The 24116-nt window shown below is 45.7% G+C and overlaps 2 protein-coding genes across 2 annotated transcripts in view; one reads left to right on the forward strand and one right to left on the reverse strand.

The window, feature by feature from the left end:
• The window catches only part of LOC149342051 (uncharacterized), a 13712-nt gene extending 3773 nt beyond the window's left edge, over positions 1-9939 (reverse strand). The window contains exons 1-3 of the mRNA XM_089542078.1: positions 9823-9939; positions 3989-4140; positions 1170-1237 (exon numbers count right to left, since the gene is read on the reverse strand). Coding sequence (XP_089398204.1) covers positions 1170-1237; positions 3989-4140; positions 9823-9939 — 337 coding nt within the window. The remainder of the gene's footprint in view (positions 1-1169; positions 1238-3988; positions 4141-9822) is intronic.
• LOC149342052 (uncharacterized) lies at positions 6967-9745 on the forward strand. The gene is made up of 2 exons (XM_089542772.1): positions 6967-7764; positions 9680-9745. Exons 1-2 carry the CDS (start codon positions 6967-6969, stop codon positions 9743-9745), a joined length of 864 nt encoding a protein of 287 aa, XP_089398898.1.
• Positions 9940-24116: the final 14177 nt, after the last annotated feature.

Here is a 24116-nt window from a genome sequence, read left to right on the forward strand (position 1 = left end):
ATGGTAGTGCCGCGAATCTTTTTACTGTTTGTTTGTTCATTATTCAAAGCTTCCAGCACACCACTTTGTCGCTTTGTGATTCAAGACGCGCCCAGATTTATCTCGATTAATCGCATCCAGGTAGAGACGATTCTACTTTGTTCCAGAATATTCTAGTAACTTTCCACGCTTTGTCTCGAAAGTTCACTATCTGCTTTAAATTCAGCACGGCCTAGAGCGGCGGGCATTTGATTCGACGACCGCCGAGCACGCTTGTTGCTACGCCGCCGCGCCGACTGATTCAATTCTTTGCGGGTGCAAGTCGGCCCAAACAAAGAGTTTTGTTGCCATTTGCGCTGTCCTCCTGCTCTCCGGACTGCAGTCACCACAACGTGGCAGCAGTTATCCTGAATTTGCAGAAAGCCGGCCGATGGGCTACTGTTTAAGAAACCTGCGGCGTAGTGTTACGCTGTTAGGAATTTTGCCTATGAGCTCCACTATAAAGTCAAGCCGATTTCTTGTCGTGGAAAGCAGCTTGAATAGTCGTCGATTTTCTTTCCGCTACTATACAGCGCTTCACCAAAGTTTTTCAGCTGCTGCGTTGGCTCAGTATTTACTGTGCTCGGCTGATGACCCGAAAGCATATCGATGGACGCGAAATGCTGGAGGCCTGTTTACTGTGCTGTGTGAGTGCACGTTAAAGAACCTCAGGTGATCGAAATTATCCAGAGGCCTCCATTACGGCGGCCCTCATAGCCTGAGTTACTTTGGGACGTCAAACCGAGTAAAACCAACACAAACACACTCGACGTGTTACCCGCGCATATTATTTGTTCAGATTACTTACCGCACTGAGTTTAACTGATTGCACGGCCGCAAACACATTCACACAGTTACTGGAAAAGAGGCAAGTGCGACAAGCTGCTTGAGTGGCTACTTTGAACATAGTAAGCAATGTTGGTAATAGCATCATTTTCTTAACGAACCCTGGGTAGGCTTCTTATGTTTGTATCTTTAGCGGCAGCGTCACCTTTCGATGCCATTGCAAACCACGAATATTTCTCTAGAAAGTCATTGCTTCCTATACTTAGCTCACGTGTTTCTTTGTTTTCAAATATAAAGTATCGTTCGCAACTTTGTGACTACTTGCCGAACTTTGCGGGCGCCTTTTTTGACCGAAGCATATTTACCGTTTTCGTCCCGGAAGCGGAACATGTCAGGCCTCGGTCCCGGTACAACCGGATAAGAAATATTTCTCCTGAAATGCGAACAAAAATATTTGTCAACAAAAATTCGCGGGTTTAAAAGCGCAACATTGAAACAGTTGCTCTACAAGCTGGAGCCGCGGCTGCATGAACGTCTCGGAGGTCTTTTTATGCGGCCGTCTCTACTACGCTTGTAGGTGAGATCTTTGAATCGACGCTGACACTTTTTTAATTAGCGCCATACTTTAGAAGATGCCGTCACCTTCTTTATACATCCGCACATTGCTTTTGCGTTTGTGATTTTCGCCTTCCTTTGGTAATAACCGTCAATTTTGTATGCGCTAATTTTATACGCAGTTCCTCGGCGTAGACAATTTCTAGCCGAAGAGCAGAGCCGTACAGTCTAGCGCTGTTTGTAGGTTATTGCGCGAGCTTTGACCGGCCTAGCGTTAAAGGCGCCTAGCGGCCAGTTTTGGAACTACGAAATTCACGATCTGGCGTCCTTGTCTTCCTCGGTCGCTGTTCCATGCTACAAGCATTACCCTCTCGACGAAATCGCCATCTTTTCTCTTTATTCTAAGCTTTCCATTCTTTACAATATAGTGTGGACCATGTTACCTCTTCGCGGATGATTACAAAATTGGTGGGAAAGATCTGGTAAAGCTGATCATTGCCCCTGCTTCATTTCAACGACTTTGAGTTGCAAAAAATATTCCATCACAACATAGTCTCGTCATACTGTTTTTGTCCACCAGTGAAATTTAGCAAAATATTTTTGCAGAAGGGTATAACAGATGATACACACGCGAGATGCAGCTTCATAGCGTCCAATTCTAGCTAATACCGAAGAATGCGTCGAGTGTTCGATGAAACAAAAAAAAATTTAAAAAGCTATATTGGAAGGGAAGGGAGTGGCGACTACTTAAGGAACAGCAACGAGTGTGAGGGAAGCTGGCGTGATACCTCCCTCTCCACGGCAAAGGATTTTGGGCCATGACGCTGTTCCTATTCTCGGCCTACGCTCGCGCGATAACCTTCAAATCACGCTGGACCGTAAAACAGCCTCGCGAACTTCATTCCCGCGCGTTCAGCCTTTGTCTGCGCCGTCACCCCTCCCTCCCCACCCCCAGAGCGATGAACTACTGTCTGCCTATCGTGTCGGGTGATGATCCGTCGCGGGACATGACTGCGCGACGCGCTCAACGCGCGTTTGGTTGCTCGACGCGCTCCGGCAGGGCCAAAAGAGCGTTATCTTTGCTCCTCGGTGAGCAGGACCAGAAACGGAAGAAATGTAGGCTGCTTCGCATCCGCTGAAAAGAGTTTCAGCGGAACAAGTCCAGCCAGCGTAATGTAAGTGAAGACAAGCGTAGCAGGGAGCGGCAGACAGTTAGGTGGGCGGATGGGATTAAGATATTTGCGGGGATACAGTGACCGCGGCTGGCAAAGGGCAGGGTTAACTGGAGAGGCATGGGAAAAGCCTTTGCTCTGCAGTGGGCGCAGACAGGCCGATGGAGACGATTAAGTCTAGCAAGCCTCGAGAGGTAAGTCAGCAAAATTTGCTGCCTCGTTTCTTTGCTGCAGAGGGTCATGAGAAATTCGCAGTGAATTGACAGAGCGAGCGCACGTAGACGATATTCACATGTTCAAGGTTGCTACTGCTGTGCCATGCTTAGTGCTAGTTTTGTTGATGGACATTGCGCTGTGGGCTGACCTGCTTTTGCTGATCCGTGGGCATCGCTGTGGCACGCTTTATTCAGTGTCTGCTTTGATCCCCTTTGAACAGCGCTTACGTGATGTTTCTCACTAGAAATCAATTTGTCACTAAAAAACACAAAAAACTCAGTAGAGAGCAAAAGAAGAAAAGAGCACATATCGTCGGTGGGATCCGAACTGACGACCTCCGAATATCTAAATGACGTGTGTATTGAGCTCAAATATTTGTTTTGATTTCCTTCCGAACAGAAACTTTCATTTCGTGTACCGTATTTTCCGGTGTATAAGACGCGGTTTTTTTTCAAAAATTTTGCTGGTGCGTCCTATACAGGGGGCGTCTTATATGCGAATTTTTCGGTTTTTTTTTGCGAGTTCAGAAGTTACTCACGTTCATGTTCAAGCTTTTCTGCCGAAAAAATATCACTACCAATAACGCGGTCGTAACACGGTTAATACTTCAATACCGGGACGGCCGTGCGCAACTTTTTTAGGTGAACTTTATCATGAAACGGCGGGGATGACGACTTCCTGGATCACAAACATATGGTTGTTTCGGAGGCCCCAAGCAAAAGTAATGTGAAATGCCAAAAGTTGGCGACAATCGCGCTTCTCGGCATTGTCAAGAAAAGCTAAGACAAGCCGGCGTTCTTTTTTAGTCAACTTTGCAACATTGCTCCGTAGTGCGAAGAGAATGTTTCAGCCGCGTTGCCTCCAGAAACGGGCGAACTTTTTGAGAGCGCATCTGAAGATGAAGACATCGAAGGTTTTAAGTAAAAATAAAATGTTGTTATGGACCTAAGGAGAGTTCTTTCGTTTTCTTTCTTTTTTGCTAAAACATGGGCGGCTATGGCGCGAGTGTTGCCTTTTTCGGTCACTTAGCGTTACCTAACAACTTCTCACAGGTACGGTGCATGTCGCAATGGACGCGCAAGCGTGTTTAATTAAGCCTCGCTAGCATAACTGGGTAAATTGGGGTGCGTCTTATACACAGGTGCGTCTTATATACCAACTTTTTCAATGACAGCCTGCATTTATGGCGGGTGCGTCTTAAACACAGGAAAATACGGTAATTGCGCTGAAGCCGAACGTACGGTTCACGTCCATTAAACCCGGGGATCATCCAGACATATGTCGCTAGTGGCACACTGCTGTCGTAGTCCGTCCGCACAGCTACTAGGCAGTCAAGGTCTCCATCTTTGTCGATATCAAAAGCAGCAACAACCCGAGGGAAGTGCTCAAACACCTGCAAGTAGTGATGCAGTATGTTAGGGCTCATAGTGACAATTCGCATCAGATTTAAACACCTATGCGAAGCTTTTCGCAATCGCACGGACCTCTTCAAAAATGCGCCCTAATCTGCCAAAATTCAACACCACGTCTCGCATACGTTAACGTAGAGGCTGGTCCACTACTCTCTCTTTCAGTGAAGTGCGTGAGCTATGACCGATAAGCAATATTTTTTCAACATATCTGAAGAACTCCGGCCATCCCAAACACATATGGAGGACTAGCAAGGAAGTCGTTGCAACCTCAGTGACGCCAGAGTCATGGACAGCTCTTGTACGCTGCAGGATTAGAGTTCGGATATTTTGTTCAACCTTCAGCCAAAAATTCAACTTAACTCTGGCTCAAACTGATGCAGAAGACGTACAGACGCAAGGCGGCCTCATTGGCTTCATGTCGGGATGTTGCCGGCACAGACAACGGAGGCTCTGCTGCGTCTGTATTAGAGCATTGGAGATGGCGTTGCGGCCGGTATGCGCTTTAAACGTACGCGGGCACCTTCATCAGCATTACAACCCTACTCAGTACTTGAGTGCTCAGCAACCTAGCAGCCGACACTGTCGGGATATCGGTAACACACAAGCGCAGCGCACATGTTTCGAGGCCGGGTAGGGCCCGCATATCCGAAGCATAATTAGTTACTGACAGAAAAAACGTGGAATAGGTACATATAGCAGGCAGTATCTTCTTAGGTACCGCAGCCTATAAATACCACCCGTTGGAAACGTATCTAATCGAATTGCCCGGCTTGTACTTAGCCATGAGCTTAGGAATACGAAAGCCGCATTTCACTGAGACCAGAGTTTTTGAGCCAGCTTAATTCAACTTCAAAAAAAAATAAACGATGCCCGCAAAGTGGGGGGCTTCGCCTTTTTATATGTCGCGTGTCAACTTTTAAAACAGCCCACAAATTTAAGGTACCAAATCTCGACTCCGGTGACTGGTGCTCTACACGGTGCGTAACAACGTCTCCCAGTATCATTGTAATGTGCCCTGGAGTGTTCCTACACCTCAAGACATGTGGTTGTCCTGTGTTAGAAAGTATTCGGTTTTTGCAAGCTGCACCACGCTTGAATGGACCGAAAACAGACGCCGAATGTGCGCCGCGATACCTTGCGCCATTCTCTGCTTTTTGTCATGTCACATTTTCTCAGTTTTTTTGCCAAGTACGGCTTCTGTAGATTTCTTTTCAATTTTCTTCCATGGCATTCCCTTTTGATCGGAACGTGCCTTAGGCAGTTATTACTGGCAGTTATTACGTATACGTCACCCCCTCTGCAGTTTTCTGATGCATTTCTGATGAGGTTCGTCGTTTAGATTTCAACTGCCACGGATTTCGCTTCTCATCTACAGCCTTGGTTTCGGAGCAGCTTGCAACTAAATGTCTTGCCCCTCGCCCCTTCGCCTTACTTTTCAAATGTTTGTTTTGTTGTTTAGGGGCCTACAGATGGGGTTCATTTCGACATTTTACCGTCGACAATTCTGAGGTAGGCTATAGCCAAGGGGCCACTCTCTTTGCTGCTGACAGTTCTAACAAGGCCTCTTGAAAGATACGTTGTTGCGGGTTTTATTGGGGCTACGGTTTCTCTTTTTCGTGCGCCTTCTATTCTTCTTCAGCTCTAAATCTCCTGCGTGACGTTTTCTGGCTTTCTTCTGCTTGAAATTCAGGAGTTCGGTCATCTATTTCATTTCGTTTACTTCAGCTGAAGCATATAGATCTGAGACCTGTCTATTGTCTGTTTTTGCGTAGGGACATGGAGAAGACATAAAATAAAGCTGTTACTTCAATTTGATCTTAAAACAAAAGCGCAGCAATAGTCTAGAACCTTGTATGCCAGCTTTGTTTTAGATGAAGTAGATCTGCTTTCAGGGTTAAGCTCTGCAACAGCTTAGAAGACGAAGACATAAAAGAGGGACATCGGACATCCGCTTGGCCCAGCGGTTGTGCTATATGTGCCTCTTTTATGGCTTATTCTTCTATGCTGGTGCCAAGATTAAAATGACGTACCACCAGCTAAATCACCTTTGCATAATTTTAAGTCCTGCTTCAGGGTATGTCACTGCGCGCATGCTAAGGTATTGTGACAGGCATTGTTGATTAGGGCACCTTATTAAATTTTATTTTTAGCGCCAGCCCTTGCGATCGGTCTATTGTCAGAAATACGATGTCGGTCGGTCCTAACGACGTTTAGTTTTGAGAAGTTTCGCACGTGTGAAATAGCTGGATAATGGTAAATGTTTTACGCCTACGAAGGCACACCGCATAACGCGCGTGGACCCAAAGCGGAGCCATTAGAACGTGGGGTACTGAATATTGTATGAGCAGTGTACCAAGTAGGCGTAAAAAAGTCGTGCTGTAAACTTCGAAATAGTGCACTGCAGGTGGTAAAAGGAAGGGGAAATGTGGGTTCAAAATTTGAAGCCCAAGAAGGAGTCATTCGTTATCAGCCCGAATAGATTCAATATCTCTGAGTGTTTGGAAGTAAATATTGAATGCTATATATTGTTACGGGATTGGAGAAACGCAGGAAGGGCAAGGCCGGAGAACAAAAGAAGAAGAGGTTTAGAGTGTTGTGCCCCGCTGGACGCTGATTCCCGCTCGCCGATCGAACCTCTCGCCGCTGGCCTGTTGAACCAACTAGAACACCCCGGCTATAAAGATTATAGCCGTAACATCTTGGTGGAGGTGCGGGGTAACGATCTCAGCAACAAAACGGCGCAGCAACAACTGGAGCAGCCCCGCCGGTGTCGTCGCCTTGCCGGGCTGGAACCGCTGACCGAAACCATGCAGTCTCCCGAAGAGCCATCCGCAGCACGAAGTGACGCTTCGATCCAAGTTTCAGACCAGCGTGTGGCCACAGCGACCGGTTCAACGCAGCACTATCGGGAGCCTCGCAGTTTCGCCGGAGCAGCAGGCGAGGACGTGGAGGAATGGCTGACCCATTACAAAAGGGTGAGCCGCTATAACCGCTGGGACGCCGCCACTCAGCTAGCCAACGTGGTCTTCTTTCTGACCCATACAGCTTTGGTGTGGTTTGAGAACCACGAGGACTCCTTCACCACCTGGGACCGCTTCGTAACTGAACTGCGACAGTGTTTTGGCGATTGCCTCGCGCGCCGCAAGCGGGCCGAACAAACGCTGGCACACAGGGCTCAGTTACCGGGCGAAACGTGCACGACCTACATAGAAGAAATACTGAAGTTATGCAAAACAACGAACGCTAATATGACCGAGGATGATAAAGTAGGACATCTTCTGAAGGGAATTGCAGAAGATGTGTACAATTTTCTAATCACCAAAGATGACTTGGGGGCCGTCTCAGACGTCATTCGGCACGTCCGCACATTCGAGACGTTGAAGACTCGTCGTATTACGCCTAAATTTGGGCGACTGGCTAACGTTCCAACTGTGGCCAGCGTCGAAGAGCGTTTTACGGATCTCTCAACGACGATCCGCCAGATCGTTCGCGAGGAACTTCTGAGATTCGAGCCCCATGCACGGTGTCCTCCATCTGTGCCGTCTGAAGTTCCCGTTTATCAAAGTTCTCCATTAGTAGTCCCCTCGATGCCTGGGCTGAGTTCTGTAAACACCGCACACACGTCGAGGTTCGGTGGACCCAGTCATCCCTATCATTCCTACCCACGCTCGGCGGACTTCGAAATGAACTACGATCCAGATTATGAACATCGTTCAAGACCGCCTGCACCCTCCTTCCGGCGCCCAGCCACAAGGCCTGAGGACGCGCGTGGGTATTCAGTGCTTCCCGCCTCGTCAGAGTCTTCAAGAGAACAAGCTCCTCGTCGCACCGCTCCCGTTTGCCGCCGCTGCGGCATCGAGGGGCACATCGCTCGCTATTGCCGCCGCCGTCCACCACCTCGATACGAGCGGCCCGTCCATCCTCCTCCGCCGGTCAACAATTCGTACGACCCTCCTTTTCAACGGCCCTTGACCTCGAGTGACCATCCTCTGCCCGACGGACAACGCAGCCACTCTCCCGTCTCCGACCGAAGTTTCTCACCACCCCCTTCCTCTTCTGTGCGCCGTTATTCGTCACCCCGGCGACGTTCCCCATCGCCTTCGCCGGGAAACTAGTCAGCGCGGCCGCGGGAGGTGAGGCCGCTGGAGACTGTGCGCTGCGTTTAGAAATTCCTCCCTCAATCGTTATGCTGAAGAACACAGTTCATGTGCTTGTAGATGGTGTGCCCACAATGGCGTTAGTGGATACGGGTGCAACTGTCTCAATTATGAGTTTGTCATTCAAGAACCAGTTAGGCCGCAAAGTTATGTTTCTTTGGGACCGCAGTGTTAATTTTCATGGCGCGGGCGGTGAGTTATTGTGCCCCTTGGGGATCTGCAGTGCTGTGGTGTACCTCGACCACTCACGACCATGCTGGCCATGTATGTCGATTCCCGCCATAAGAACTGGGACGACGTGCTTCCCTTCATTACTTACGCCTATAACACGTCGAGGCATGAAATAACTGACTACAGCCCATTCTTCCTCCTTTATGCCCGTCCGCCTCGAAGCTCCCTCGACAGCATCTTACCTTTCTCTCTCGACACCGAGCCTTCTATTGCCAACACTCTATGTCGCGCTGAAGAAGCCCGTCGGATTGCCCGGATACGCACCTTGGCATCACAGCATCGCTCTAAGCAGCGTTATGACCGCCGGCGCAAGGATGTCTCCTACCTGCCCGGTGACGTTGTATGGTTGTGGACGCCCCTACGCAAGCGTGGTTTATCAGAAAAGCTGCTATCCCACTACACAGGCCCGTTCATCGTTGTTGCTCGCCTCAATGACCTCAACTATGTCGTCTCTCCCCAATCAACGCAAGGACGCCGCTCAAGGACAACCCAGGTCGTGCATGTCGCACGGCCGAAGCCATTCCACTCTCGGGATCCCGATTGATTCACTGGCCCAGAGGGCTTCGTCTGCGAACGGGGAAATGTCACGTGCTGCGCATGGGCTCTGAGGAACAAAGAAGACGTGCGGCGGCTGGAAGAAGAGAAAGTCCAGTATCCTGCCGCCGGCGCCCCAGGCTCTTCTCGATCTGCCTTGTAAATAGTATTTGTAAATAGAACCTGTAACAATATTCTATTTGTTCCCGCCTGAAGTTACATGCGGAGATTGACACTGTAAAAAAGGTTACCGGCTCGGTCGACACCCGCGCCCATAGCTATAGGCACGCTGATGGAAGGTGCACAAGCCACCTGAAGCTGAATAAATCTGGTGCAGGTGCAAAAATTACTAAGTGCAGAGGAAGGTGCATGCACGCTGATGGAAGGTGCACAAGCCACCTGAAGCTGAATAAATCTGGTGCAGGCGAAAAAATTGCTAAGTGCAGAGGAAGGTGCATACACGCTGATGGAAGGTGCACAAGCCACCTGAAGCTGAATAAATCTGGTGCAGGTGCAAAAATTACTAAGTGCAGAGGAAGGTGCATGCACGCTGATGGAAGGTGCACAAGCCACCTGAAGCTGAATAAATCTGGTGCAGGTGAAAAAATTGCTAAGTGCAGAGGAAGGTGCATACATGCTGATGGAAGGTGCACAAGCCACCTGAAGCTGAATAAATCTGGTGCAGGTCCAAAATTACTAAGTGCAGAGAGGATGGATAATGAAACTTTTCGTCTCACGTACCTTTCCAACTTCTGAGATTTCATGTTGAAGTTTGTGCTGAGGTTCGCCGGCACAGAAAGGTATGCGAACGCAGAAAATGCAGGAGAGAGTCAGCGCAACTCCAGGGATAAGCCTCATGTTTAGCCAATGTAGTACATAACGCTTGGGGGCTTTTATATCTCAAGAATGTAGTGAAAAAAAAAGAAATTCAGTGAAAAATGTGTTATTGAATTAGTAGACATTTGGAAGTTCTATTAAAACAGCTGTCATTTTCGCTTCTTCTATGTCGTGCTGCCGCACTGAGCACTAGAATGGCAATTTGACAACCGCAGTTAATTTATTAGCGTAGCTGTTCCAAAGCCGAGACCATGTCTCGGTTAGAACAAAAAATTTTGAATTTGTGTTTTCTTTCACAAAGAATGGTATGGGGAATCTTATCTTCATTCCCTGTGTGGTATTTTAGTCTATGTATTCCTCAATTGAATGTCATCTGCACCGTGCGTGGCTGCGAGGGGTATTCAATCACTTGGCGACACGGTTCATATGATGGTCTTTATTGGTGGCAAACAGAATGACACACGTTAGACTACGATTCACGTTTGCTTGTTAGCGACTGTCTGCTAGCAAAGGCTGCGCGGTTTTGAATTTACGAGACGAGGGCTAGAATCAGCTGTGCACCAGTTTTCTAGATGACTCATTTTTTCAAATATTGAAAGACATATTTTTGTGCCGGTAACGGTGAGCTACATTTCGTGATTAGATGTTACTCGTCGGTCCTTGTGCAGCCTGCGAGTAGTACAGAAGTGCCTTATGGTCAGTAAATAAAAATTACGATGTGAATGTCACTTTCGACGGAAACCTTGATACGACGAAAACCTTTCTTAAACCAAAATGTATTGTATCTACTCCGCCTTCAGAAGCGAAACTTCAGTAGAACAAGACATTAAGTTTCTAGATGAGGAACAGAATATGCCCCGGTGCTTTTCTTATCTTGGTTATGAACCGTGGTTTGTGCTGATTATTCAGTTAAAGATATTTTTGCACTGACAGGCTGCACAATTCCAGCAGCTTTAGGCGACACACTTATAAATGATCGCATCCAATTATGTAAAAGGTTTGAACTGTCGCAGGCAAATCAGAGCATCAGTGTGTCTTCAACGCACAACGTGGGTTCGGATACAGCGTCTAATAATGGACTAAATACGTCCAGAAATTGCAAGTGTGGAGATGTGAGAGCTGGTTCCTTTCTAACGTTTCCAAACAGAATTGTGGACGAGGTTGAACGTGGAACTGGAAGAACATTTAGCTGTCTTTCATGCCCCATGTCGCACATATGTAGGTCCAGTTTAATGGTCGTCCTTCTCCTCCTCAGTGCTATTTTAGGGCTGCGTAATAAAAATTCCTTTCATAAATTCCCCGAAAATATGAAACTTCTTTTTATAAATCGCTTCCCATTCCTTTCTTTTTAATAGTGGGAGTAGTGTAATATAACTTGACAGTACAAGATTTCACGTTATGTGGAGGCTGTCACACAAATTTTTTTTGAAGTCTACCGGTACCCTGTTCTGCAGACTGATAAGCGCAAATGAAAAAAGTTGTTTGCGTTGTCCCGCATCAAACTAATTCGGTTCACGCTTTCCCGATGATGTCCACAATGTTTGTTTTTTGCCTGCGTCAGGAACGGCAAACAATTAGTACATGTCCTGCAATGTAAACCATTTTGAAGCGAAGTACAACTAGAGAACCAGATTAGAAAATTTCTGTGAAAAATTTAGGGCGCTGCTGTTGTTGTAGCAGTGTTAACATACCGAACGTCTGCTCACTAAAAAGTGTTCGAGGTCATCTTCCCGATGATACGCCGCAAAGAGACAGGCATTCAGGGCTTTATATGTTTGTCAAAGCATCGTGATGAGGTGAGTGCGCTAATCTTGTTTTGACCATCTGCGATGGTTACTATAAGTGAGGCGTCATAACCGTTGCTAAAGCATGCCATTTTAAATACAGTATTCACACGGGACATGGACAAATGCTGCATACAATATGGTTTTAGTTGTCGTTTGGCTGGCGAGAAAATTTAATGTGCCATGAAAGTTATTCCCATATAAGGGGTAAACACATGCTTCGTTTTACCTAATATATTGTGGCATTGCAGTGTGTATCTTGCTACAAAATCTTTCAGCCTCCGCTAAGGGGCCGCAATGGGAACTCGGGGTCTTTTAGAAGCCTGGGTCATGCATTGGAAATTTGTCCGCTGCTAGATGAAAAGTAAGCAATGAGATCTGCACACATTATTCTTCAATTACCAAAGATAGTTTAAAGTGCCATTTTATTGCAGTGAAGAAGAAAGTTCTAGCAGTTGCAGAAAGACATGATTGTGTATTTCCTATTTGTAAGAATAAAAGTGTATCCTAGCAAAACTGCATCCTGAGGCAGTTTAAACGAAAACCTTTCTGCGACTGTATTGAGGTCTGCACTTGTTTATGAGGAAAGAAACAGCAATATATTCTGGGACAGCTGCTACTGCCGTTTACTGCGATGCCTCACGTGGATCGGGGGGGGGGGGGGGGGGGGGGGAGTCCATAAAACAATGTCGCCCTCCAACCATGCATACGCGGCAGTTGATGCAGCTTTCGCATTTTAATAACTTTTCCGCTGCATACGCTCATTTATGTTTCAGAGGCACGGCATCTAGTTTGCCTAGAAGGTAAGGATTTAGAGGCGTTGTTGCAAGAGCGAAAAGATTGAAGTGCTTGCATTCAGCAAACGGCTGTAATACAACGTGTATTACACACTGCCTTAATAGTATCTCTGTGTTATGGGTACCACAGTTCGGCGCTGCGACAGCTGTAAACTTTCTTTTATTTTAGCCACATATCATGGCATTTTTGTGCATAGACAGTCAACTGCGCCATCTTGCCTAGCGCAAGGGAGCCTTAAACAGCAAGGGTTTAACTCATTTTACAGCATGTTTCTTCTTTTGGTCTTCTTCGGTCACAGGCTGTGAAAACAAATTTGCCTTCGGGAGCGCCCTGACAAATGCAGAAAAAAATTATAGATCAATGCGGCGACCCGCATTGGTAGAATGCTAAAGCACTGACGCCTCGTAGGCACTCGTCGCCTCTTTTTATCATTTTCTTTTTGTTCGTTAATTAATTTAACGACTGAATTAGCGTAATTATCTCATGATTTAATTAAATATTGATTTATTTACTCGATTATACGTCCTTTTATCTCAATCAACCCTTTTGGATTTTCAAATTTGGCGCCGTGTTTGCTTTCCCGCCCACTTACTATATCCCCGTCTAGCCTATTCAACCGTGCAATGGTTTTTGCTGATAATTAACTAATTAATCAACGTTAATGAAGCTTCTTGGTGGATTAATTATCAATCATCAAATACATTTCAATTCATTTCAAACTTTATTTTCCCTTTTTTGTCTATTTCTCCACTATTTTGCCGTCTACGGCAAAAGGGGACTTTTTCCCGTCCGCTCACTTTATCGACGTCCGCGCTGTTTCGACGCTTTTTCGATATTTTTGGCTCTAATTTATTACTAACCATCCTATCGACATAATTTTTTTTGCGCAGCCTCCTCACATCCTCCTCTTTTGATTACAACTCCTCGTTTCATGCTGCCTCTCCTGAGAACGTCACAACTGCTGCGGACACGTTTTCGGACACGACCCCGAAGACAGAGCCTAGAAATGCTTTCGCAATAATAAACAAGTTAATTTTTGTATGGTGCAGGCCAAATCCATCTGGATAAAAACTTTTATATTGAAAAAGGGATCTAGGTCACGTGTGCCTTGAAAAACATTCTGCTAACTAGCCTGACAAGTTAGTACGAGCTAGTACTAGATACACAAAGTACGGACGTACACAAACTACCTAGATACACAAGATACCTAGTTATAAGGAAGGCTTCAATAACAGGATGCAGCCATAGTGGCAGTTTGCCACTCCAAAGTAATCAACAGCAGCGCGACACCAAACTTTGCGCACCCACCAAATTCATATTTTTTCAGTTTTCTCCATACTCTCTGTTACGGCCCTCTTGGCCTACATAAACATATAAAAACATTTTATGGCATAAAATTAGTTAAATACACCCACGACTCGGCACGTATTTCCGTCAAAATTTCAAGAAATCTCATGTAAAAGCCCGGGAAATTTCGGAGCTGTATGGCTATCAGGAGTAGAAATCTAAAATTATGGCCACAAATAAACCCACCCAGTGCCCCTATTTTTACACAATTCTTCAAAAATTGATTACGCAGGAACAGAGTGAATACTCTGACTTCCATTGCCACTTACGTTGCAGAAGTGATGCATTTTGTTTTCAGAATTTCATAAAAGACACTGTGCAATAGAATGTACCCGGGGTCGGATGAGGTTAAGTATTTCACGTATGTTATAATCCCCTTTGGCGTGTGCGACCATTATTATTTTATTTAACATACTTGCCTTTACGTACACTATAGTTGTGCAAACATGGCGTATATAGGACACAAGGATTGTCGATCCAGGAGATTTACAGCTTTGTTGGTAAACTTGTCTGAAATATATTATAGAGTACATTTTTTGCGCTTTAAGGGTTTGTCTTTTGCGTGATAGCCAGGAGGACACTGCACGGAGACATGCGTCAGTTATTTTTAATCACCGCAGTGATTGCGTTATCGTCGGAAAAGAACAGATTCGTACCATCCTGCTTTGGTGTAACAGCCATTTTTTTCCTTTTAATATTTCTATCTCTGCCTCATCAAGAGAGGAAATATAGCGTTCACTTGTGCGATGTGCCTCGTAGCCACTGCCGTCACTTCTGTATCACAGTGCATGCCAGAGTAATATTTTTCGTTGGTCAGCAAAAGCGGCCCAGCGAGCTTTTTGCGGACGTTCATCACTTGGAACCTTGCTACTCATTGCCTGTATGCTCAGCTCCTAATGCGGAGAAATTATAACGTTTAGCGGAAATTTTTAAAAAGCATTTAAAAGTTTGTATACCATTTCAGGAAATTCTTTAACACCTTTACAGATCAGGCGTCATTGCTGCGTGCACACACAGTCAAGGTGATCGTCGAGGTTTTCCACGGATACTCTCCTTGTTTGTGCGAATAGGCACCTGAACACAAACTGAACATAAAGAACCCCCGACTACAGGAACTTCCTAGCCAACACGCCCTTCAGTGAAACAAACGGGTTTATGCGCATGGCTCAAGAGAGAATGATGTTTGCAACCCTGTGGACAAGATTTCGGAAATGTGCCGTAAAAGAGTAAAGCTTTCGCTTTAGCAAATGATGTCGCTGAATATCTCCACGATTTCTGTATGGGTGCTCAATTATTTTCTATTTGAATGGGCACATGAAGTTTAGTAGGACACCATTCTGCTTAAATAAAAATGTACGGTTCACGGCCATAGATCCCTGGTAGTATACAAACGTATGTCGCTCGCACACTGCTGTCGTAGTCTGACCGCGCAGAGACAGTCAATGTCCCCATCTTTATCAACGTCCATAATAGCAACAGAAAAACGAAACGTGTCAAAGACCTGTAAGTGCAGATGCAGTGCTGTTGCAGCTCCTAGCGACATTTTGCTGCAGATAAAAGCATCAATGTCAAGCAAACGCAATACCACTGACGTCTTCAAAAAACTGGCCGCATCTGCGAAAAAGCAAAATGACCTTTTAGTTAGTGGTGTTGTGGTACAAGTTAACCTAGAAGCGTTCCGCTTCGATTCTCAGCGGCGGGCGTCTTTTGTGACTGAAAATAATCTTTTTAAGCTTCTGTGAAGGAGTCAAGCACTCTCACACTTGTGTGGAGCGGGAGCTAGGAACTCGCTGCTATGACACGCGCCTTAGCCATGGAAAGCTTGCAATACAGGATTAGAGTCAGCACATTTTTTTTATTAAGGGAAATATTCACCATAGTCAGCATGGAAGGCAAGGCGCCTTCATGTCGTAGGGCAAGGTGCCCTCATGTCGTGGCGCTTCCAGCGCATGAGCAACAGAGAGTGTACCTCGTCTGATGAAGAGCATGGCATATATTCTTTGGAGCCTGCATGCGCTTTTGACGCACGTGAATAGCTTCTTCCACTTCAGAGCCCTACTATGGGCTCGAGTGCTGAGCAAACACGCCGCGATGGCTCAGTGGTTAGGATGCTCAGCTACTGAGCTGTCCGAACACTAACGCAGCGGCCGCGTCTCGATGGAGGCGAGAAGAAAATGCGCCAGTGTGCTGTGCGATGTCAGTGCACGTTAGAGTTCCCTAAGTAGTCGAAGTTATTTCGGTGCCCTCTTCTACAACTCTCCCTTTCTGAAGCGAAAGGTTCACTACGAGACCTAGTGCTTCGATTGCCGTGTGCCTAGTTTTCAACTTGAAATGACCTTGAGCTTCGAATACAAAGGAAATGCGTATAACTGGCCCCCTGGGACAGTGGACAATTTTGTCGCGCTTTAAGCTACTAAACCCACGAACTACTGACGCCACCTATCGGAGCGGACGGCAACTGTTGTATTAGTTGTCGTCCGCTCCGACAGTGGACGTCAGGCATCCGTGGGTGACCTCATTACGGCGAAAACAGCTGAAGTTCAGGATTTTCTGGGGCACCAATTTAATTGTGAGACAACTGTGGAACGTTTTAAGGTACTGCTGTAGAAACATTGAATGTAATGGTCGATTCTGCCTATAAGTTGTTGTTGTTGTTGTTGTGACTGAGAGAAGGATGAAAAGGAAATTGCACGGGCCTGCTACTGGCTCGAGCCAAGCCACCACCGCTGCCACGTGCAGATAGAGGAGAGCTAAAAGATCAGAGGAGAGAGAAAAAGGAAAGAAAAGACGCGCGTCGCAGCAACAACTGCGTCCGCCGGAGCGGACGCTGCTCAAAAAGAAGCGGCCGAAGCCGCGCTCGCCGAAGCGAGAACAGATCTGCCTATAAGTAGCAAACTCTATAAGTAGCAAACTCTTTCTTATAAAAGTTTGTACATCGCTCTCATCAAGTAGTTAAGGCTGCCATGGAAAACCAATGAAGAAAGTTTTCTACAACAACACTACAAGTCTCACGCATGATCACCCGCATCACCAACAGGCGACATGGCATGCGTGAAGAGGACACACTCAAACTAGTCAGAAGCCTTGTAGTTAGTAGAATCACGTACAGCCTGCCCTACCAGTGCCTCAACAAAAACGAAATACAACAAGCGGATGCCCTGCTACGCAAAGCGTATAAGACAGCGCTCCGACTTCCGCGCAACACGTCAACCGAAAAACTCATGGCCCTGGGATTACATAACACCTTTGAGGAGCTACGAGAGGCGCAGCTTGAGTCGCAAAAACTCAGGCTGTTGCAGACAACGACTGGAAGAGCGCTCCTGCAGAGGCTCGGATACCGCGAGCAGATGCGAGAAATGACGAGGACGGCAACGATCCCCGACGAGCTTCGCAAGACCCTCAAGGTAGCGCCAATACCAAAAAACATGGATCCCAACCTCCATCGAGGCAGAAGAGAAGCGAGGGCCGACTTCATCGAAAGAACATACGCTCCTCAAGCCACGACCGTGTATGCAGACGCGTCTTGGAGAGGAGGAGACACCAAAATCGCTGTGGCGGCGGTGGTCGATTCGTCTTTACGCGAAATGACCAGCGCGTCTCTCCGAGGCTGCACAGCTGCAGAGTCCGAGGAAGTAGCCGTTGCTCTAGCGGTGGCGGAGGGCTATAGAACCGGGCGGTCGCTAACAATACTCACCGACTCTCAAACAGCCTGCCGAAATTACATGAATGGCAGGATAGGTCGTCACGCGCTCCGTATACTCCTCGCAGCGAGCGACAGAATTAAAAACCAGGAAGAACAAAGCGACAAGATCCCACACAAAATTGTGTGGGTACCGGGGCACACGGGGGTGGCAGGGAACCAAGAGGCCGACAGGATAGCTCGAGGATACATTACTTTCCGAGCATCCGATGAGCCCGCGGAACTCGCGCCAGCACCCAGGGATTACTCGGCCATACTACAAAACTACAGAGGCAGAAGATTGCGGTATCCCCCACCGCACAAATCTCTCAGCAGAGAGGAAGCTGTCACTTGGAGACAATTACAAACAGGCTCTTTCCCAAACCTACATATACTAAACAAAATGCACCCTACCATATACGCGGACAAATGTCCCTGGTGCGACGGAACACCTACTCTCTATCACATCACATGGGCCTGCCAAAAGATAGACGTGGTCCCCAAAATACAAAACCCGAGTGCGGAGCAGTGGGAGACTCTGCTGTCCAGCGACCGCTGTGAAGACCAAGAAGGTCTGGTACAGCGAGCTCAACGGGCGGCAGTGGCCAGCGGAGCCCTGGACTGAGGGCAACCGACCACTGATTAGAGGCGGACGACTTCGACAGAGAAGACTCCTGGGGGTAAAATCAAGGAGAAAACATCTCTGAAGATGCTCCCAAACCGCAGGAAAAAGGACTAGAGTAAAATAAAGTTTTTCCTTCCTTCCTACGACATCACAAACGCTAAAAATGGGTATCTGTGGTTTCAACCAGCGTCTTCACTTCAGCGGGCGCGGTTGCTGCGACGCGCGTCTCTTCTTTCACTTTTTCTTCTTATCTTTTAACTCTCCGCTATCTGCCCGAGGCAGCGGTAGTGGCTCGGCTCGAGCCAGCCGGCAGACCCATACACTTTCCTTTTCATCCTTCTCTCAGTCGCAACAAAAACAATAACAAAAACCCTAATAGCAAACTTAGCCGAACCAAACTTAAACAGCATCGCTGTGTCATCAGTAGAAGAGTGTAATCTGCCCTACAATTTTTTTTTCTCTTCCACCTTCCCTCCTTCCCTTGCGGCGCGGTTCAGATGTCCACGGGCATATGTGAGATAATTACTGCGCATGCCCCGCCGCGGTGGCTCAGTGGTTATGGTGCTCGGCTGCTGACCCGAAAGACGCGGGTTCGATCCCGGCCGCGGCGGCCGAATTTCGATGTAGGCGAAATCCTAGAGGCCCGTGTACTGTGCGATGTCAGTGCACGTTAAAGAACCCCAGGTGGTCGAAATTATCCGGAGCCCTTCACTACGGCGTCTCTCATAGCCTGAGTTGCTTTGGGATGTTAAACCCCAATAAACCAAACCATTACTGCGCCAATCTTTTCGTCAAAAATTCATTTTAATTTTACGGAACAACCAGGCAGCCGACGCTGTTTTAATATTGGTAAAACGTGGGTGGACGGTATATTTATCGAGACCAGGCAAAGAGAGCTGATCGAGGCCATGAGACGTGACGAGCAGAATAAGAATGGAGTAGATACATGCTCCATGCGCTGTCATGTCACGAACTACAGCGTAAAAATATAACTCAGCTGGAGTGTATAACATTGAAATACGTGTCTGGTATTTAGCTTTGAGCAGTGTGATAGGAATCCTATACTACATTCGCGCATGACAGCCCTTGATTGAGCGTAATTAAGCTTGAAAAGTGTCAGGCCACCGAACCGGGGGACTTCGCCTTTTTGTTTATCACATGAATAACATTAAATCTTCCCGCGGGATTCCAGATGCCTCATCCCGAGACGGATGCCTGCGAGTCTATACGCTGAATAACATCATCTATCTGTATTAATAATTACGAAAAACAGTGAAGCCCTGGTAACCAGGCTGTAGTGTGCCTGAGTGACAGCATGGACTGAAGTTATCGTGGTTGTCTGTGTCGCGCCTCACAGGAGGCAATGAAGACAACCAATGTGCGCGGCATTAACTGGCGCCGTTCTCCCTGTTTTGCCAAGTGATATTTGCCAAGTTCATTTTGTGTGCACTTTTTAATTGACTCTAATCACTCGCTCTTCTGACGAGAGCCTGCTTAGGCAGTCATTATTACAGTAGCAGATCTACGTGTTCATCTTCGCTGTTTTCTCGTGATCTCAAATACTTTAGCTTCTTGTGGAACTCCACTTCATGTTTGTCTCCGCAATGCGATTAAAAAGGAAAATTGGTTTCTGAGTGAAGGAAATGGTGCAGTAATTATTTAACGTCTTGGCTGACATCAGAATCGCGCCCTAAGGGAAAGGGCAAAGGAGGGAGTGAAAGATATAGAGAAAAAGGTGCCATAGTGGAGGGCTCCGGGATAATTTTGACCACCATCTTTAGCGTGCACAGACTTTAGGGTGCACTTTGCGGTATTAATGCACGGTAAAGATACCCAGGTGGTGAAAATTAATCTGCAGCCCTCCTCTACGGCACCCGCTTACTTGTTGAGAACGCGAATCCAATGTGTAGGTCGATGGAAATTTAATGTTTTGATCCAAGTGTAGCCGTTCTGGTGTCCGTAGAGAATTGATATTTTTTGTAAATAAAAAAAGAATTGAAATCTCTTAGGCCATTACTCATCTTCAAATACACATTTTCTTATATATTCCTCACTGGCTAACCTCAGTGCAGTGCCAGTATTCCCGATTGCATTCGTAGCAAAATTTTCAGCAACCGTTCATCGTACACCATTCCGGGTTTGTCATAGCATTTCTCTTTCCCTAGAGCTTACATGTTCTAGTTAAAATGGAGGTTAGCTTCCGACAGGGGTTCGATCCGACGACTTATGGACATTCAACTGTGTGCCTTCATAGACTTTACTTCCACTTAATGCGCAGTTGGTGTGTCCGCCGAGATATGACGCAGTTGCTGCGCCCTTTCCTCAAAAAACAATTTTTCGTATTAAAATTGTGACGCAAGCGTTCTTTGAACATCACTGCGGGTGTTATATGAACTCTCGCTCCAAATAGAATACGTTTCTTAGTTTGGAGCCTAGCTCGCGACAGTTATTCGAACCGAGTGTCCGAGTGTTTCATTCGGTCCTTCGTGGATGCAGCGTTTGTGAAATTAGTGGTCGGAGGAGTGTCTCCATTTCATTTCTCAGTGCAATTAATATGGGTGCCAAGTTATCAGGGCATCCCGGGGAACGACAGCTCACATGCCTCAGCCCGAGCGTTTCTCCCCCGGGCACCCAGTGCGGATCCCGTGCAACCTCCTACCCCACTACTAGCTTACACCGACATACTTCAGCACTTAAGATTGTCCCGTCGGGTCTACCCTCCACCGGCTAAGACACTACACCTCTGAAACCTACAGACAAACACTTACAACCGACGAAGATTACACGCAATGCACCTGGAGTCATTTGACTCACAATGCGAATTCTGCGGGGAGAAGGTGGACCTGTACCATATGGCATGGGCCTGCCAACGAAATCAGGCGGTCGTTGTCTATAACCAGCCAACGCAGGAGGGGTTGGAGGCAGCTCTGACCGGCTCAGACGAAACGAGTCAAAGAGAACTCATCGAAAGAGCCCGGACAGCAGCCTACGCCAATAAGGTTCCGGACTGAGAGCTCTAACCGCCGCTACAACCTCCTATACTATTTCATTAAAATATTTCCACCACCACCATCTGAGTGCGGATCCTGGGTCGAAGTCGAACGCTCACAATGACACAGTAGTACTTTCTCTTTCACACCACACAAGCAGCCTTAATTGCCCTCTGAATTTTTCTGTTTTACAGTTATAAAATTTTAACAAAAAAAGTGTTTTGCAAATATTAGTGCGCAAGGCGATATGGTAAGGCATAACGGAAATATTCTAGATTTATCGTTCCCTTATTTTCTGACTGAATACGTTTATTTGTCAATTTTTGTGCGACTATCTCCGAATTTATTTATTTATTAGATTACTGCTGGTATTTTTACGAGACCATAGAAGGTGCAATTAATATATCGGAAACATAAAATAAAAAAAAAACGTATAGATCGTTTTCAAATTCAGGAAGCTTGATTTAAAACTACATGTAGACAAGAGGAGAGAAATTCATCATGGCAAAAAGATATATATATATATATATATATATATATATATATATATATATATATATATATATGTATATATATATATATATATATATATATATATATATATATATATATATATATATATATATATATATATATATAAACATGTCATCGACAAGGGCAGTAACAACTTCACAATGCTGTCAAGTTCGCATACATGACTAAGTTGTGAAAACCTTATCTACAGTTAGCAGTGCTTTCATCCGCATAAAAAGAACTGCGCAAAAAAGAACGGGACAAGAGAGGAGAAGCAAGTCTGCCCTCGTCCTGTGTGCTTATTCTCTCTTGTCCCGTCCAGTTCTTGTAAATATAATGTCGTTTCTTAAGCCCCTCACCTCATTCTTCTAGATTTGCATCCATCACACTGCGCAACCATCAAACGCTCCAACTGCGATGCGAGAGAAGATAGAGACTGAATGCCAGTAATGTTGTGATCTAAACGATTCCATTCGCTAATGGAGAGAGAGGAAGGACAGAATACTTGAACATGTCATGAAGACCCATACATTCAGTTATAGTGCATGGATTTATGCCACGATAATCGTGATTATGAGTAGGTTACATATATTTGCATATATATTTTGTAGTGGAACCGTAATAACTAGAACAAAAATTTTAGGTTCGTTTGCTTTTCTATTGATGATAATGTGGCAAGCCGGTTGAGCCTGCCAGCAAAGTCAGGGAGTCAGCGCGCGGGTATTTGTTATGTGTTATTCGCAAGGCTTTTCGTTGCAAGACTTTGCGTTCAATAGCCTCTAACTTTGTGATGTTAGTTACTGATAGGAGGAATCAGACTATGTTCGCGTATTCTAAACCTGGACTTACGAAGGTTGTGTAGGCTGAAAGTTTTTGCGTGTTTATTATTATTTACCTTCAAATGCAGATTTCCTTGATTTTTTCTCTGAACTGTTTAACGAGAGACGGTATTCAAAACTATCAATTATTCTATAAAGGACACAGTCATCTGCTAATGATCTAATGATGCATTTATTGCTGTTAGTTAAGCCATTGATAAAGAGCAGAAATAACAGCGAACCAACGGATTGTCAATCAAAGATAATTTTGAGCGTCAAAAAAATATCCTGTTGTTTTCCTTATGACACTGAAAAGACAGATTTATTAGCTACACTATGATCTGCTAAAAAAAAGCAAAACTTTAAATTTATGACTGAATAATTGATTTGAGTGCACCAGTCTGAAATTGCCTATGACCCCACTGTAAGGAAATAGTACACTATGTTTAGAAAATTTCTTGCGTGCTACTGTTTTGAGAGGTCTCAAGCGTGTAAAATTTTCCGTAGTACAAAGCTTTTGCATGCCTTCAAAAACAGGCCGCGCAGCGCTTGCTTGGAGCCCAAGAAAAATGATTTAAGCCCCACATATGGGCTTATTGCCGTATTATCGTTGCATCGAGCAAGCGTAAAAATGTAGCGTGTCATATACCACGAGCCACAGAAAAGTATAAGACAAAGGAATGAATAATTGTTTCACAATGTCAAGGCCACAAAGAACGGTCATTCCACATTAAATAACTCTGACTTTGAGCTCCAGCGTCTTCAGTTTCTAAAAACGCACATGCTATATGGTGTTACAGAGGTAAACATTCCCCGCCTGTTCCCGGCGGGAAACATTTTGTTTCGTCATCACCACCTTTTTAAATTCTCATGAATAGCAAAACATACACTCACAGTAAAATTGGTCAAATATGGATTTCTTCAGGTATGACTAGGGAATTTTACGCCAGAATAAAAATCATTTTTGAGTTATATGTTGCGACTACAAAAGAGTTCATTTTTTTATTCCTCAAATATAAAGCAACCCAAAATTTCGAAGCATAGTTAATTGAATTTTTCATAATTCTTATGTACTCACATGTAGTCGTATCTTATCAGAATTATTGGCGGGAAAGATTCTGAAAAATGTATTTGAGCGCAAGGAATGTGCACCATTTCAGGGGAAAAAAATCTTTCCTTGCAAAAATTGCTTTTTGCCTTATATACAGCCGTCAGTTGCATGTTTCGGCAATCGAAATAAATAAAAAAACATACTACCGTTCACACTGTCATTCAATGGCATTTGTTCTACGAGGCTTAATGTTAAGTCATTTTGGTGTTCTCTATGCCCCTGTGCACGCAGCCACCATAGCTAAGGAGACAAAAAAACCTCAATGATGCGGCAAATGGATGCCAAGCAATGTATTAGCGTTTTAGTATAGTTTGATTGCTCATCGATGTTTAAACTCAGGAAACTCTCGGTTCGCTGAATGTGTCGATAAGTCGAGCGTTCAGAGATGAGAATGATGTTGGCGTGATGGGACAGAACGCCCAAGTCGCTTTCAATGCCGACGCACTGTAACCGGTCAGTGAGCTTACTTTTTGTTTGTTGTATAATATCTTGTGTCCCCATGAAGGTTACGACTAGATGGGCACTTTTCTCCG

The sequence above is a fragment of the Amblyomma mixtum genome, chromosome 5, assembly GCF_055824585.1.
Source record: "Amblyomma mixtum isolate Tamu chromosome 5, ASM5582458v1, whole genome shotgun sequence".
Taxonomy (NCBI): domain Eukaryota; kingdom Metazoa; phylum Arthropoda; class Arachnida; order Ixodida; family Ixodidae; genus Amblyomma; species Amblyomma mixtum.

Coding starts and splice junctions, on each gene's coding strand:
- LOC149342052 (XM_089542772.1), top strand. CDS start 6,967: ATGCAGTCTCCCGAAGAGCCATCCGCAGCACGAAGTGACGCTTCGATC. Junction 7,765..9,679: donor CGATGCCTGGGCTGAGTTCT/GTAAACACCGCA, acceptor AATCTGGTGCAG/GTGAAAAAATTGCTAAGTGC.